The sequence below is a fragment of the Centroberyx gerrardi genome, chromosome 22 (genome assembly GCF_048128805.1).
Source record: "Centroberyx gerrardi isolate f3 chromosome 22, fCenGer3.hap1.cur.20231027, whole genome shotgun sequence".
Lineage (NCBI taxonomy): Eukaryota > Metazoa > Chordata > Actinopteri > Beryciformes > Berycidae > Centroberyx > Centroberyx gerrardi.
This window is the reverse complement of record NC_136018.1, coordinates 3,434,073-3,450,574: the sequence shown is the minus strand read 5'-3', so window position 1 is coordinate 3,450,574 and position 16,502 is coordinate 3,434,073. Positions and strand designations below refer to the sequence as shown.

The 16,502-nt window shown below is 44.9% G+C and overlaps 2 protein-coding genes across 3 annotated transcripts in view; one reads left to right on the top strand and one right to left on the bottom strand.

Annotated features, from left to right (window-relative positions):
- Nucleotides 1–446: 446 nt before the first annotated feature.
- On the bottom strand, nt 447–5,574 carry LOC139919055 (uncharacterized). Of its 2 annotated transcripts, none has more exons than XM_071908642.2 (5): nt 4,951–5,574; nt 2,880–2,938; nt 2,293–2,376; nt 1,989–2,103; nt 447–1,311 (listed from the first exon to the last, which is right to left on the bottom strand). In XM_071908642.2, the coding sequence occupies exons 1-4, from the start codon at nt 5,346–5,348 to the stop codon at nt 2,021–2,023; spliced, it is 624 nt and encodes a 207-aa protein (XP_071764743.2). In that variant the 5' UTR covers nt 5,349–5,574; the 3' UTR covers nt 447–1,311; nt 1,989–2,020. The 2 variants fall into 2 exon arrangements, with proteins under 2 accessions (XP_071764743.2, XP_071764742.2); XM_071908641.2 differs by having other exon boundaries at nt 2,027–2,103.
- A 2,116-nt stretch (nt 5,575–7,690) lies between these two features.
- The window catches only part of LOC139919053 (uncharacterized), a 16,861-nt gene continuing 8,049 nt past the window's right edge, over nt 7,691–16,502 (top strand). Inside the window, 7 exon segments of the mRNA XM_078291501.1 lie at nt 7,691–7,969; nt 9,325–9,547; nt 9,549–9,998; nt 11,885–12,037; nt 13,226–13,436; nt 14,119–15,354; nt 16,237–16,502. The exon segment at nt 16,237–16,502 is cut by the window's right edge and continues 69 nt beyond it. Coding sequence (XP_078147627.1) covers nt 9,344–9,547; nt 9,549–9,998; nt 11,885–12,037; nt 13,226–13,436; nt 14,119–15,354; nt 16,237–16,502 — 2,520 coding nt within the window. The 5' untranslated portion in view covers nt 7,691–7,969; nt 9,325–9,343.

Sequence of the window (16,502 nt, the reverse complement as noted above, 5' to 3'; positions counted from 1 at the left end):
CCTTTTGTGTGTGTTTTACAAACGTAGCCTACCATAACATTATAACCTGTCTAATGAAAAATCACTGTAATATTGCTATAATAGTCCTAAAGGGACGTGTAGTGTGCCTGTGATACTCAATAATGGGTTTACAATGCCCTTATGGTCTTTCGTGCTATTTTTTCTGCCCAATGGTATCACTATAAATATTCCTATAATATCATATAATATAATATAGAGCCAACGGGTGTGTATTGTGTCGGTCATCCACAGTATATGGTCACCATCGCACCTCCTGCAACTTAACTAGTTGTCTCTGAAACAGGCACGACCTGACCTCTACTGGTGGATGAGAGAATAACAGATGAATACACGGGGGGGAGAGAGAGAGAGAGAGAGAGAGAGAGAGAGAGAGAGAGAGAGAGAGAGAGAGAGAGAGAGAGAGAACTGCAGTGTTATTACCAAAGTGCACACAACTTCAGTTTCTTTTATTGCGTGGTATTGCTTCAGCACAGGTGAAAAATAACTGACGGCTACCTGAACAGCTAAAGGAGAATACTGGTGTCATTCAGAGTTACAGCCCATTTAATACTGTCTACGTCAAGTTCACATTTCCCCCAATCATTTTGCAATACATGCAGCATGTAATTAGATTAAACTCCAAACTTTACGGGGTCAAACCTAGCTTGAACTGAACTGCAGTCCAGGCTAACGAAGACGCCTTAAATCAAAAGCCATGGATGTGACAGTAAAGTGTTTCTGAGGATTATTTCCTGGAGGAGACTTCCATTTCTTCCTGTGGCTGAGATGAAAACACTCAACTCAGCTCAATGAAATACGGAGAAAACAACAAAGTTCGATTATACCAAAAGCAGGCATCACGTTTCCTGTGATGGATTCTCTCGCTCTGTGGAAGTTGTTTTTCATACTGGACGAGAATGAATGGCAGCAAATGTCTTCTTCTGACGGGAGGAAAACAAGCGCTGATATCTGCAACTATGCTGACCGTGTGCAGACACCAGAGAAGAAGAATGGGACGTAGAGAGGAACCTGAATCACTGGCACAAACTTTACAGAAACACCAGTATTTTCCTTAAACACCACTTTCCCTCAGAAAACATAATGTAGGCTAACCAATTACACAGTTCCTGCTGCATCAGAAGACGATACAATTGGATAGATTATAATACATCTTAAAAACATGTGATGTATTTGATGCACAGGTGGTTATGATGGCTCTGCACAACGTCTCTCAGCTGCCAGAAGAGAAGGGAAGAAGAGTGATGCTCAGGTGATCAGTACGGCTGTTGGCTCCATCACATGCTTCTTCATCTGCAACAACACACAAATATACAGGATTCATTCTCTGTCTATGTCTGTGTGTGTGTGTGTGTGTGTGTGTGTGTGTGTGTGTGTATGTATGCATTTGTGTGTGTGGGTATCACAAACATTTACATAGAGCGACTTAAAGGTGCTACGTATGTAGTGTTTTTAAACTTCAATATATCACTGTCAAATTAATGTGATACCTTGGTCTAATGACTGTAAACAAATAGGAGCATGGTGGAGAAGATTGGTCGCCTCTATCTGACACCTATTGTTATAGTGTTCCTCAAAATAAAAACTAAATTTCCCATAAAGCCCTTTGCCTCCTCAAAATGTTTCTCTTTGTCTTTACTGAAGAGGATCAACATGTTGGAAGTGATTTCTCCATCTTCCTTTCCCTCCTTCCACCATCTGCTGCCAGAAACTCTTTCAGCTTTAGCTCCGTTTGCTCTGGAAGAACAGAACCTCTTCCTGTTTTGTGCCGTAAAGCGATCCAGCAGATTTCCCTCCAGATCCACCAGGTGGAGAAACAATTGAGGATGCAGAGTAGAGGCTGATAGAGGCTGACAGGCTGCTCACTGATGGGCTGGTCTGTTTACGGTAATTATACTAATGTCTCAAAATGAATGTGGTGATGATTTATTGATGTTAAAACGCTGTATGTAGCCGTGTACGCTGTATACCTGAAATGTAAAGTGTGAATGTAAATGTGTTGTCACACCTGTTTCTGTTTTCTCCTGGCCTGCATCATTTCCTGCTGCTGCTTCAACCGCACTTCCTCCAGACTCATACAGCCACCTTTAACACCCACAGACACACACACACACCACACACACACACACACACACACACACACACACACACGTACACAAAACAGGACACATTAAACATATTGAACATGATAAAGTTTCTCTGTGTGTGTGTGTGTGTGTGTGTGTGTGTGTGTGTGTGCGTGTGTGTGCGTGTGTGTGTGTGTGTGTGTCTCACCAACACTGCTGGGGTTGATGGACACGTAGCCCATCGCTCTGCTCAGCCTCAGCTCCTCCAGAGCAGCAAGCTCCGCCTCTGCCTCTGCTCAACCAATCACAAAGAAGTCTGTCACACATCACACAACACACATTCAAACAATCAGGCTAATATGAACAACTGTCCCTTCAAGTGTTGTTTTTCAGTGTCATTTTTTTGGATTCTACCTGGATCTTTTCTTTTCATCTGGCAAAAATGAATGGGATTTTTGGATCCCAATTGCAATCGTTCTGTTCTTAATATGCATGATATAATGTGAGTAGACATGACACAACAAAGTTATTACATGTTAACGTGTTACTGAATTAAAAAAGAAAATGCTAACAACCATGGTACAGATGATGTGTTATCCTCACGTCACAAAGCCACAAAATGCTGGGATGCTCAGCTATTTTTTTGTTTTTTTTTACTGCAGCTGCAAAACTCACCAGAATCAACAACAACAAATAATACAATTATGTCACGCATGAGAGGACAATGAGGACAGATCCCATTTGGATTCAATCAAGCTAACACACCACAGATGGAAAGTGAACTTGACCACTCACTTTTCTGGATCTCTTTCCTTTTCTTGGGGTTCGGGGGGATGACTGTGAACGCTTTGTGACTGAAACAGAGAATAAACACAGTCTGGTTCATCATCTCTGTCAGGTTACATTGACATTTAGGCATTTAGTTGATGCTCTTCTCCAGAACGACTTACAGTGAGTGAGCAGTGTCTGCCATGCAGAGATTTAGCTCTGCAAACATTTCTCAGAGGCAGAAATAAATGAAACCTCAGTGGGCGGAGCCAAGGAACCACAGTTTATCAGAGTGGAAGTTAACTAACTGGCAAACTTGAATGGTAATGAACTGGTCAAAATTTAAATAAAAAATATAAACAGCAATGATTTATTTTTTCACTCATTCATGACCAGGCATCATGATGTTGAAGGTCAGCAACTGGCTAACTAGCTTACCTAGATAACTTATTATGGTTAAATATGGTTAAATTATTTTTGTTCAGCGCTAGGCTTCATAATATAAAATCTTTTCACTTGGCTTTAGTCTTAAGTTTCTTAACCAGAAAAACTGTGGTTCTTTGGCTCCGCCTACTAAGGTTTAACTCACCCAATCAGATTATTTCTGCCTCCAGTAAACATTTGCAAAACTAAAACTACAATCTGCCCACTGTGGCCCCTCTTACAGCCCCACAGTCAGGTCAGGCAGGTTCTGGCTGCGATCAAAACACCGTTAGACCGTTAGACTCCATTTGATTGGGTCATTTGCATTGTAAGATAAAGAGCAAATATGGAAGCTTTTAGCTGACTGGTGCCAGGTGAGAGCTAGCCTAGAGGCGTCTCTACTCATGTTTTTAAGCCATGTTGCTTTCTAATAAACTTGAACATGAACTTTGGGAAAGATGGACACTGCTGTGGCGGGGGGTTGGAGGGGGAGCATTTGTTGGTGTGGAGGTTAACATGGTAGATTAAGAATTACAACCACACAGTTTAACATGCAACATTAAAACACTAGACAGCATCATGTTATCCAAATCTGGATAAATCTGAATAAATGTTATACTAATTTTAAGTGTTCCCTGCTCCTGTATGAAGTTCCCTCCTGCCTGCACAGTTTGTGGCTCCTGGTTGAAGTCCAATCTCAAAAACTGTCTCTGCTAAATCCTCACGTTCCTGCTACTGACTTTCAGGAGGCTGCATGTGTTTGTTCCTGGATGTTTACAGCGTTCCCCTGCCTACCTGCCTGTCATGCCTGCAGGTGGTAAAGCGTGTGGGATTAAGCCGCTGCAACAGATGGTCCAGACACAGCAGTGTAAAGCTAGATCCTGCAGGACTACCTGGCAGGAGGTTCCCAGACCTCTTCATGTCAAGCACCTCCAAACAGATACACATTACACCATGGATACCAATTGTAATTAAATTTTGTCCACCTGACAGGATATTGGTATGAGGCTTCAACCACTATGGGGTTTGGGCTGTTATTCTGTGCTGATATTCAATATCTTTCCATTTTTCCATTTTCATGCTAAAAAGTACACGTATTCAGTGTTTCCCCGCAGAGTTTTCTTCTCATCAGGGTGGAAAAGCCTCTGAAACAGCATTCAGACCATCATGGGACACTAAAACTCTCCACTGAAACCCAGACTGATGAAATGATTTTAGTGTCAGCAGCTGTTTAAAGCAGAGTGACACATCACACCTATTCAATGGTAGATAAACTGTGGGAGACATTACTGCCTTTAACCTAATTTACATAATCATTATTGAACAATTAAATGAATAAACCAAATGTTTAAAATAAAAGAGTGTTTCTCTGTAGCTGTGTTCAGGGAGGAACCTCCATCATATCAGAGGTGGATAACAGTGATATCTGATATTTAATAAAAGGCCAATATCGGTTCCATATATCGTCAAACCAATATGTCTAACCCTAATTGGTATCATTTAATTTAGAAATACATAACTACTGTAGCTGAGGATTTTCTTACTTTTCTAATTTACAGTGAATGAAACAGTCACATTGAACTGTTCCTCATTTTTTGAGGACCCAACGACCCCTGGGTCTCCTTATATGGGACCCAACTTTTATCTGATGTTAGACAAATCAATCATTCCTCACCTCTGATTTGCACACTGCATCTTGGCTCTGTCTGTCCGCTGCTCCCTCTGGGTTTCTCCAGGTTTGGAGGTGACGGCTCCATGTTTCGTAGGACTGGTGGTCTTCGGGCAGGTCGGGCTGGTTTTGGGACAGTTCCCAGGCGGTTTGGGAGCGGTGCAAGTGGACCTGGCTCTCCTCTCACACCTGGCTTTGGAGGCTGCGCTCTGCTGTTTGACTCCTTCACACCTGTTGCTCTGCGGACATCTTGGGCAGCTCGCCGCCCGGCTTTTACGCACAGCGGGCACTTTGAGTTCACTTTCTGCTCGGTTTGCCGGTTTTGTTTTCACCGGTTTGCTTTTCTCCAACAACTTTGTTGTCGTCTCCACTGGTCGCGGCTTGATAACCTTCGATGCTGGCATTTTTTCCAAATAAAAAGAACCTACACAAACTCTCTCTCTCCGGGTATTGCGCCCTCACCTAACATGTGATATATGGATGAGGTGTGTCATCTTCTCTCGTTATCTTTTTCTGTTAATAAACCTTGATACTAAAATGTAAAACCTCACCTTTTCGTCTGCAATGATGTTAAAATGAGGTGGTAGCTAAGGAACATGTACCTTAACAACGCCAGTGTCAAGCCGGCAGAATAGAAAATAGAACTTCTGGTCGGACCTTTCAAAATAAAAGCCCTATGTTTAAGGAGAAGTCTTGTAGACTAAATGAAAATTCTTGTATTTTCTTTTCTTTAATAATGAACAGGCAGTCCACTCACCTTTAGCATTTTTACTGTTCAATCCCCTGGGCGTCAATTAATTAAACTTTATGGAAAAATCCATGCATTTAATAGGCCTAGTATATTTGCCATCAAAAACTAAAATTTCTTTATTTTGACTATTTCTTGACTATTTTCTAAATGGAGCAATTACTGATGACTGAGAAAATACTATGATTTGGTAAATGTGATAAATCATTAGACATACGTCACCAGATGCACACAGTGTAGAGCACACATCAATCCTAAATGCTGATGTGTTTGTTTGTTTGTTTGTTGTTGTTTTTTGTTTGTTGTTTTTGCAGATATAGCTTCCACATAATTTTCGGACAATTTTTGTTTGAACGTTCCTCTCCATTTTAATCACAAAAACTACAAGTTAAATTTGGACTCATTTAGGCTAAGGTATGGCATGTGGCTCCAGAGACAGGTAGCTCCTGCTGAAGAAAACAGCCTTGACCAGCCAAACTGTTTGCAGGTGAAAATATATTGTGGGCACTTTTATCCTGGTCTGGACCAGCATCAGTGTTGTCATTTAGGCTACCACTTTAACCAGCATCAGACCATCTCTGCCCAGTTTACAGTAAGATCAGCAGTACCATCAAAACACAGCTCAGACCCCCAGTTTTACCTGGTCTAGGCTGGATTTTCAACAATGTCTGTGCACATAGTAGATTTGAATGCACCATAATGCTATTTAGCTAATGTTCTCAATATATGTTGTAAGAATACTCTTTGTTGTTCTATACATCCCAATAGTCTATTTATGATTCTTTTGTTGTTTTATTTGTTTCAAACCTTCTTTTTTCGTTTTCAGTTATACAAACATTTCTTGGCAGAGCAGCTCTGGAGGCAGAAATAATCTCATTGGTTGAGTTAAAGAGCAGCTCTGCCTCCGAAAAATGTGTATCCAACCGCAGCCAATCTGAACATTTTACGCTTTATTTTGAAGGCAAAATCGACCAATTTCCGGTATTGTACTGTCTGTGTGTGGCTAACTTGACGCAGCTGCAGATTAAACTATCTGACGCACTTTACTTTGTTGACAGTATGTGTGCGAGGCGCACAGCTCAACGTTAAATCCTGTCTGTTGGCCAGTATGTCCGTCCACTGGCAGCTGATCCGATTACTGACATGCAATACTACACCAATCACATGACCAGACCTATAAAAGCTTATTAATCATTTATATAAGCCTAGATATTGGTTATTTTATGTTTTAGACATTCTCCCGTGCCCATGCACACACAGACACACCCTAACGAAAAAGAACTACATCAATCCTATAATCCATTTTAGAAGGATGCTATACAACGAATATTCCTATAGGAATATTATAGGAATACCATAGGAGATAACAATACCATATATAAGGTCACTATAAACTCACCACTGAGTACTGCAGATACACTAAAGTTCCTATAGAAATATTATTATTATTATTATTATTATTATTAAGTATTATCGTGTATTTTGTCGCACACACATAGCCTACATTTACAAATCCAAATTAGACCAACTACAGATGTGTTACAGGCTCTTGGATGTTTTTATTTAAAAGCCATGTTCCCTGCCCTGACACGCACACGCACACGCACGCACACTGACGCACACACAGTTTTGTAGAGTTTTGTGTGTGTGTGTGTGTGTGTGTGTGTGTGTGTGCGTGTGTGTGTGTGTGTGTGTGCGTAGTGTCTGGTCCTCCTGTGCTGTGAGTGGTGCTGTCTCGCCTCTGTCGCGCTGTGAAAACCGCCTCCCGTTGCATTTCTCCAGCGGACTGACAAGGCCCTCGCAGCCGCTGCACGGTGGCCCCAAGCCGGGCTGATTCCCAACTCGGACCCGGCAGGTACGGTGGTGCTGTAGCGAGGGACGCAACGTTTTCCTCTGGCGGTTCAATTTCTGGACTATTCTGCAAAAGCAGCCCGGGATATCCCGAAACCCCAAACAAACTGCGACACGCAGCCCGTGCATATCACAAACAGGCCTGTCTGCATTGCAACTTTGTATTATTTGCAGACCTGAAGCCAGATAATGTGAGGTGAGGCTGGGAAATTATTGTCTGAGGGACGGTGACGCGCACTTCACTTCAACCTCTGCGCTGTCAGACTAGGAAGTGAGGTTTACACACGCCCATTTCAGCTGTCGACCCTGGAAAAAAAAAAGCCAAAATCCGTTGATCAGATACAGTAACAGACTTTTATAAACATGCAAACGCTGTTGGATGTGCGATACAGAGAATAAGCTGCAGGACGCCGCTGATTTCGGGAGGTAGGTGACCAGAGAGCTTTACGCAGAACGTGGAGATGAGAATACCCCCCTCCTGTTTGTTAAAATGTTATTATCGTGAGACTTGTTCACTGTGAAGGCCTGTCTCCATCTTTATTTTTTATAGTCACATGCATGATCGCAGGCCTAATTGCCATCAGCGCTCAGTGTTACTAATTGCCGTCGCCGTCGTCTGTGAGCCGACACGGGAGCGACATACAGGCTGCGGGCCAGATGTCAGCATCTGCCCGGTGTGCGTGGAGTGGCACCTGCTTGCGTGGTGATGGTGCGTGGATTTAGCTGAGTACAGGCTGCTGACAGTGCAGGACCAGCGGGGTCTGGAGCCCAGGGGTGCTCGCACATTTTCAAGGACCCCCCATGTGAACACCCATGAGGCCACGAACCCCTGTTTTGATACGATTTAGTCTCCATATGGGAATATTTATGTTTTCGCTGGTGATTTAGAGCTGTACTAGCCTATGTAATTGTGAACTCTATAGGTGGCGATAATGATTCTCATTAATTCTCTAATTGGGATCTAGTGAATTACATTGTAGTGAAGTTAAACAATCCTCATTTTGCCGGGGGACCCGCAGGAACCCGCCTGGGACCCCCGGGGTTCCCCGGACCCCACTTTGGGAACCACTGTTGTAGCCAAATAAAACCATGCCCGGCATACTGACATGTTTCTCAGATGAAGCCCGAATGAAAAGCAGAATGAAACTCCTATTGAATCTGTCTGTTCACTGTCAATAAGTTGCTGCAATGTTGCACATGTTGCCTGTTACTATAGTAACTCTATGATACATTTTAGTAGGATACTATAGAAATCTCACCATAACGATATAGAAGTCCCTACAGGAATATTATTGAAATATTATAGTGATACCATGAGATAATATTTCAAAAAAAAAAAAATAACTTCTCAAAACAAACTTTTATTGAAAAGCTTACCTTTAATCCTCGTCTGATTTTAGCCAAGTTGCCTCATTCATTATTGAATTTAAACATTTCTATAAGATTTTGATTTATTTATTGTCATTTGTTTGTCTTTTTATCTCTTTGCTGTGTTTATTTTTACATTACCTTCAGTTTTTATTTTGCTCTACATGCTTTCTTCCTCGCACTTGTTCCTTGTGAAGCATTTTGTAACTTTGGTTTTGAAAAGTGCTCTATAAATAAAGTTTATTATTGTTATTATTATTATTATTATTATTATTATTATTATTCCCTTTTCAAGTGTAATAATCTATCTATCTATCTATCTATCTATCTATCTATCTCTCTCTCTCTCTCTCTCTCTCTCTCTCTCTCTCTCTCTCTCTCTATCTATCTATCTATCCACCTCTCTCCTACAGTGTGCTAAAGTGCTGAAGGATGGACAGAGAGCTGGTTCGGCAGAGCCAATCAGAGCACGGCGAGCCCACCAATGGGACCAGCCCTCAGACTGGCCCCGCCCCCTCCACCGCCACGGCCAGCTCCTCCGCCCCCGTCACCCCCACCCCTCCTCGTCTCACCCCCAACCCCACGCTGCTGGACTCCCCCCCGCCCACGCTGACCCCCACCTCCTCCTCCCCCCCGCCCCCCCCTCACCCCCGCCCCCTCTCTCTCCACGTCACACGGCCCCAAAGCGGCGGCGCCGGCGGCCAGCGGCGCTCCGTCTCCCCACATGCTCATCCCCGCGCCACCTAAGCTCACCTCCACCGCCAGCCCCACCCTCCGCACGTACTCCCGCCCCATCCTCCCCTCGCCGACGAGCATCTCCAAAACGCCCGCTTCTCCCACAACACAAACCCCAAGCTCCGCCTCTTCCTCCTCCCCCTCCTCATCCTCCTCCTCTTCCTCCTCCCCTGCTGTAGCCAGCACCGCCTCGCTTCCCTTCTCTTCTTCTTCCTCTGTAACGCACGGCAACGCCACCACGTCAGCCAAGACCTCCACCACCCTGACCAATGGGAACACAAGGCCCGTCTCCACGCCGACCTCCACACCAATCACGCCCTTTCATACGCCGGCCAGTCCAACTGGCAGACAGGTAACTGACGCACCCACATGCTGTACATAAGCATTCACACACACACACACACACACACACACACACACACTGCTAGAGGACATACACCCATTGCATAAGATATGTTTTTCCCCATATACTTTATTCCCACGGCGGCCATTTTGAACCTACGTCACACTCGAGGTGGGAAACGACCTGAAAAAGCATCAAAGAATCAGACAAACTTTATAATTTCACAGATTCCCCACAGAAAAACATATTAGAAACAAATGGAAGAATCCAGAGGCATAAATTCACATTTTAAGATAATTTGGCCCACTAGCTACCAGAATCTAGCCTAGGTAGCTAGCTAGTGGGTAACTAGCTAGCTAACTTCACTGCTAAATTCAAGCAGTCGTTGCAGTTGTTGCTCCTGAGATTTCTAGTTAACTTGACGTCTCTTAGTTGTCTCTTATTTGTTGAAGTAACACTAGTTTTATACACCAATCTCCTGGGTAGAGTTTCCCAGCCCGTGTGTGACGAAAGTTCAAAATGGTGTTTTTCTAATTCTAGCGGATAACTGGCCAAACATAGACAACGTGGCTACAACGGAGTTTGATATCAGAAAATGTTTCAGGATGTAAAACATCAGCGGTAAACGTCAGGTTTTGGTGTCAGTCCCTCAGAATCAAAGAGCGAGGGCTTCTTTCTAGAGCCGCCATTTTGCACCGAGAGACGTTCAACAAGAATCATACAGGGAGAAATCCATCGTAGAAGAGGAGAGAGACCAATTTCTCCACCTACAGGAGCAGGAGAGAGACCAGAATGCAATGCAGCTACAAGACATGTTGCGTTTTGAGTAAGGGGGCGTGGCCTCAATCATAGACACGCCCCAATGTTCACCAACGAGTTGACTAGCTAACTAGGCTGTATTTATATGTCCATACGCCCTCCTTTGAAAGGCATGCTGGGAAATGTAGTAAATCAACTGAAGCAGAAGTAGACAAGGCAGGATGAGGGAAAGTGGGTTCACCAAAAGAGTAAATTACAACACTTCATCACTAAATATCTCCTGGAATGCACTGAACATTATAAACTGATGATGGGCCTATCTAACAGTGTAAGAGTATCCCAGGGTGGATTTTTCCTTTAACGCAGTTTCTTGTGGTGTAAAGATAAACAGTGGAGCAGTGGAAACGACTGCTTGTCCGACAGATAAGACACATTAATGTGTTACTAGGACAGTTTGAAAAATCTGTTTACGGCAGCTTATATAGATCTCTATATCAGCGAGACACAGACCTTCCTGACCCAGACATGTAGTAACACCCAGGAGGTTTCTCTCGGTCCAGACCGGCTCCATGCTGCAGCTCCACTGTGCTGCTGTGGCTCTGCTGGCTGGGTCAGTGTCTGTCTGCCTCTGTCTGTTTGGGGTTGTCACTTCCTCTCTGTTTGCTTTCATCTGTGTATGTTTCACATCCTTAGCCTTGGTTTGATACCTCACCGGCTTGTTTACTGTGTGAATAATTGTTTTGTTGAACTGTGAGCAGCTCCAACCTCACACACACACTCACACACACACACACACACACACACATACACACGTGTGCAGGCGTGCACTTTTGCGTAGCCGTGCTCCCTTTATCTGTCTCTGTTTCTGTGCCAGACAATTTTGCATATTTGAAACACAGTATTCAAAATTCTAAATTTGCATTGTTTGCATTGCTCTCTTTGGTTTCCACCCTCTACACACACACACACACACACACACACTCTGTCAACCTGTGGGTTTGCTTGCCTAAGAAATGTAACACAAGTTGTAGACATCCTGGCTCTAAAGCTCTCCTCCCTCCCTGTTGTGCTTCCCTCCCCTCCTCCCCTCCTCCCCTCCTCCCCTCCTCCCTCTCCCTTGCTTCCCTTTGTTCCAGGTATCACAGACCCATCCTCTGGGCGCACCTGGTCTTGTGCGAGCCAATCAGAGCCCCTCACCTGTCAGGCAGAGGGTATCCCAGCAGACACTGCTCCTGGGGAAAGGTCTCAAAGGGTCTGGCCAAGACCAGGTGCTGCTTAGAGCTCAGATGGTAAACATGGACACTCATATTTACACTGATTTTACATTTCAGGTGTTTAGCTGGAATATCCAGAGTGACTTATAATGAGAGCAACAGTTAAATAAACTTAAATTCCTAGATTACCAACATTACAGATGGCCAGTAGTAAGGTTATGTTATGTGCTGCATTCATGTTATATAGGAAAAATGGTAGATTTGAGATTCCTGCTGGAAAATACCGTTCACAACAGCTTTTAATCTCCAACTTACTGAATTCTGATTTCACCAAATAAGTAAGAATCTGAAGTGTAGGGAGTGATATATTCATTTAAAACAAACAAAACGAACAATTTTCATCATGTGAGTCAGTTTGTGGTCATAGCTCTTAAACTCCTACCTGCTGGATACTTTGCTTGTGGTGTTTGGTTTACTGTAAAACATAAACTACCACGAAACGCGTGTGTGTTGAGTGTTTATCACCAAGAACAACCGAGCTCTGGTGCTCTGAGGTGTCAAGTCGCTCACACGAGACGTGAACACACAACACTAGTGCGCCCTGGTGATATTCCTGTGACTCTAGCATGATCATGTAAGAGACAAGAGCAAGGAAAATAAATAGATAAAACAATAAAATAGATTAAAAAATAAATGTAATAAACGCTAAGGAGAGAGGTAGAAAAGAGTTTTTATTTTCACAATGAGAGCAAATTAGACCAAAAGGAGGAAGTGATAAGAAAGGAGAAGTATGATTCATTCTCTCGCACACACACACACACACACACACACACACACACACACACACTCTGTTTCAGTGCTTGAATATTGCTATACTCTGTGCTTGAATCCCTGCTCTCCTGCATTTATTTATCCTCCTTTATTCTCTCCTTCTCCTCCTCCTCATCTGTCCCTTTCTCCCTGCAGCTGATTCTTACGTCTGCTATGCGACCTGCCTCATCCTCCTCTTCCTCCTCTACCTCTTCCTCACCCTCCCCCCCTTCCTCTCACCCTGCTTCCGCTCAGGTGAGCCGCTCAGCAAGTACGATCGCGCGCGTGTGTGTGTGTATGTGCCACAATCTTTAATTCTTGAACACCTTAAATACAGCGCAGGAAAGTGTAATAGTGAAAGATTGTAGAGTTTGAGATGTAACTGTAACATTTCTCTTCTTCTTCTTCTTCTTCTTCTTCTTCTTCTCTGTTTTCCTCCCCTCTCCTCTCCAGCTGCAGAGTCTCACCCTGAGGCCCCCGCCCCCCGGGACGCTCACCATCCCCCCCTCCCTCCGCCTCAAACCCCCCTCCTCGGCCCCCCCTCCCCTCTCCCGCCCCCGCGCCCCGCTCTTCCCCCCCCTCAGGCCGCGGCCGCAGCCCGGCGCCACGGCAACAGAGAACAGCCCGACCCCGCCTACTCGCCACCTCTCCGTCCCGCCGCCAAGTAGGTCCCCAGTGATCGCTAACCGTAATAATAAGAGTGTTTGCAATTGAGCAAGCTTACTGTCAAAGTCAACATAGGTGAAGAATCTGCCAGTAATGCAAAAATATAAATATTTATTGATTACCTGGAAAAATATCTGGAGTCCCAATTATGTGATGGTTATGAAAAGCTACATGGATACAGAGACAAAACCCAAAGTACTGATTACATTTGCTTTAACCAGCAAATATTTGGTATGGTTTCTAGATAAAAGTCTAAAACGATTAACCGATTATCAAAATTATAATCCATTAATTTTCTGTCGATCGACTAATTGATTAATCGCCTAATCGTTTCACCACTACTTTATTTATCCAGGGCAATTCAACCAGTACAACCACAGTCTAACTACTGCTGGTCACAGAGCAGCTGCAGCAGCTGGGGGTTCAGTGCCTTGCTAAAGAGTACTTCAACAGTAGTAATTAATAATGAATAATGAATAATTAATTATTAAAATATTTTCCAGCTGCTTCTGGGATTTGAACCGGCAACCTTCCAGTTTTGAATGCTGTGTTTCTTTTTGTCACCTCCTCTCTCTCTCATTGACATTTTTGCCCCTTTTCCCCTTCCTCCTCTCTCTCTCTTTCTTTCCTCTCTCTCTCTCTCTCTCTCTCTCTCTCTCTCTCTCCCTCTCTTCCTGCAGCTCTCTATTCTCCAGTGCGAGCCGTCCCTCTCAGACCCAGACTCCACTCTCCAAACGGCCACAGAGCGCCGCCGCCGAGGCAGAGCTCGACCTTCCAGCCAATCGCTGCCGCCCCCGCCGGTCAGGCCCCTCCCATCAACAGGCACCTGGCCGGACTGAAGAGCTGTCCGTTACCCCAAACCACGCTCGTGCCCAGCCAATCCCAGCACAGCTCGCTATCTATGCCCAACCCCATGACGCCTACTTCCCATTTTGAACGGTCACCATCCGCAGCGAGGCAGCTGCAGATCATCGCCCTCTCCTCCGGCCGCCAGCCGCAGTCCGGCTCGTTCACCCACGCTTCGGTCCAGTCAGCACCTCCCGTTGTGGAATCGCCTGAACTTGCCGGCCAATCACAGAGGACGTTGAGCGGCGAAGACGTGCTTCCTCTCCCTCTAAACCCGTCATTGCCAAAAACGACTTCTCCCCTCCCTTCGCCTCCTTCTCTCCTGTGTCCATCCTCCCCTCTCAGTCAGGCCGGGCCTCAAACGCACTCTCTGGTCCAACAGGGGGAGAAGCAGAGCCGGGCGAGGGAGAGCGAAGAGCAAAGAGAAAGAGGAAGAGTGACTGGGCTGAGGCAAGGGACCGGGGAAGAGGGAAGTGTTGGAAAAGACTTGAGGTTGGAGAGAGACGACCAAAGAGAACGAGAGAAGACGAGCGAGGAGAAGCAGAGACTTGTGACCGAGAAGGAAGGGAACCTTGTTGGTGAAAAGGAGCTGAGAGTTGAAACGGTTAGAGAGGAAGAACGAATGGAAGTGACCGAGGAAGGGCAGAGGGAAAGAGAGAGGACAGAGGGAGGCGAGGAGAAAAAGAAAGAGGAGGAAGAGGAAGAAGATACTCCCATGGACCAGTCTGAGAACCTAACCAGTCAGGTTTTCCACCCGTACCAGAACTTAGAGACTAACCCAAAGCTAGGCGCAGTTACAGTTCAAGACTCCGCCGCAGAAACTAAACCAATTCTGGGTCTAATCCCAGTCTCAGCCCCAGTTCCAATCCCAGTCTCAGTCCCAGTCCAGGTCCCAGTCCCAGTCCCAGTCCCAGTCCCAGTCCCAGTCCCAGTTCCAGTCCCAGTCCCAGTTCCAGTCCCAGAGGTTTCTATCCAGAGTCAGAGGCTACCGGAGCCTCACAGAGACGTCCAGCCAATGAGCCAGGAGGATTTCTGTGAGAACATGTCAACTCAGTCCGACAACCAGTCAGGTACCTCCAACACACACCTGTAGAGTTGAGTAGAGTAGAGTAGAGTAGAGTTGAGTTGAGCTGAGTTGAGTTGAGTTGAGGTTAGGCAATTGTCATCCATTTTCACAGTGATAAAAGGCAGAAACGTACTAATAATATACACACAAAAAACCCCCAAATTATTTAGTTTTGTCATTTCCACAGTGATAAAACACAGAAGTAACTTAAAGGTGCTGCATGTAATATTTTAACATCAGTAAGTCATTATCACATTAAGTTTGACATCAGTATAATTATCGTAAACAAACAAGACCACGGCAGAGAAGCCCGTCAGCCTCTACCAGCCTCTACTCTGCATCCTCCATAGTTTCTCCACCTGGTGGATCTGGAGGGAAATCTGCTGGATCGCTTTACGGCACAAAACAGGAAGAGGTTCTGTTCTTCCAGAGCAAACGGAGCTAAAGCTTTCGTTTCTCACAGTGGCAATGACAGGAAATGTGGTCTTAATTTTGAGAAACATTCACACTAATAATACCACTGAAGTGAGATAGAGGCGACCAATAGTCTCCACCACAGTCTCATTTGTTTACAGTGATTATACCAAGATAACACAGTTAATTTGACAGTGATATATTTATGTTTAAAAATGCTACATGTAGCATCATTAATAAAACACAGTGATAAAATACAGAAAGAAGATAAGATTGTGCAGGTGAGACACAACTGAATTAAACTGTAGAGATTTATTCATCAGACATGTCAAAATTGCATCTTTCAATAGACTTCATTAAGGGGTGAGAGCTTTTCATCAGACTTGTAGATGCATCAGTTTATTTTATTGATTTATTGATTGTCCATATTTATCTTTTTGCTCTAACACCACTCTTCCCTCTGCTCCTCCAGCTCTGTCCAGCCTCTCCTCCCAGTCTCCGCCCTCCTCGCCCTTCATCGTCCCCTCGGCTGATAACCCCCCCCCACTCCTCCCCGCTCAGCCCGCCCTCCCGGCCGACCTCAGCCTATCACAGCACGAGCCTGAGAAAGATGACAAATCTGTCAACCAGCCGGAGCACCTGACCGAGACTGAGGCCGAACGCCTCGGCCAATCGGAAGATGAGTCCGAGAGCTTCGGCCAACCGGACAGCGGGCCCTGGGCACCGAGGGCGTGGCCT

Excerpts from the sequence above, each read along its gene's own strand:
- LOC139919055 (XM_071908641.2), bottom strand. The coding sequence starts at position 5,348 with ATGCCAGCATCGAAGGTTATCAAGCCGCGACCAGTGGAGACGACAACA. Across the intron at positions 2,939-4,950 it reads ATGCAGTGTGCAAATCAGAG|TCACAAAGCGTTCACAGTCA; the intron begins GTGAGGAATGAT and ends TCTCTGTTTCAG. Across the intron at positions 2,377-2,879 it reads AAGGAAAGAGATCCAGAAAA|AGGCAGAGGCGGAGCTTGCT; the intron begins GTGAGTGGTCAA and ends TTGGTTGAGCAG.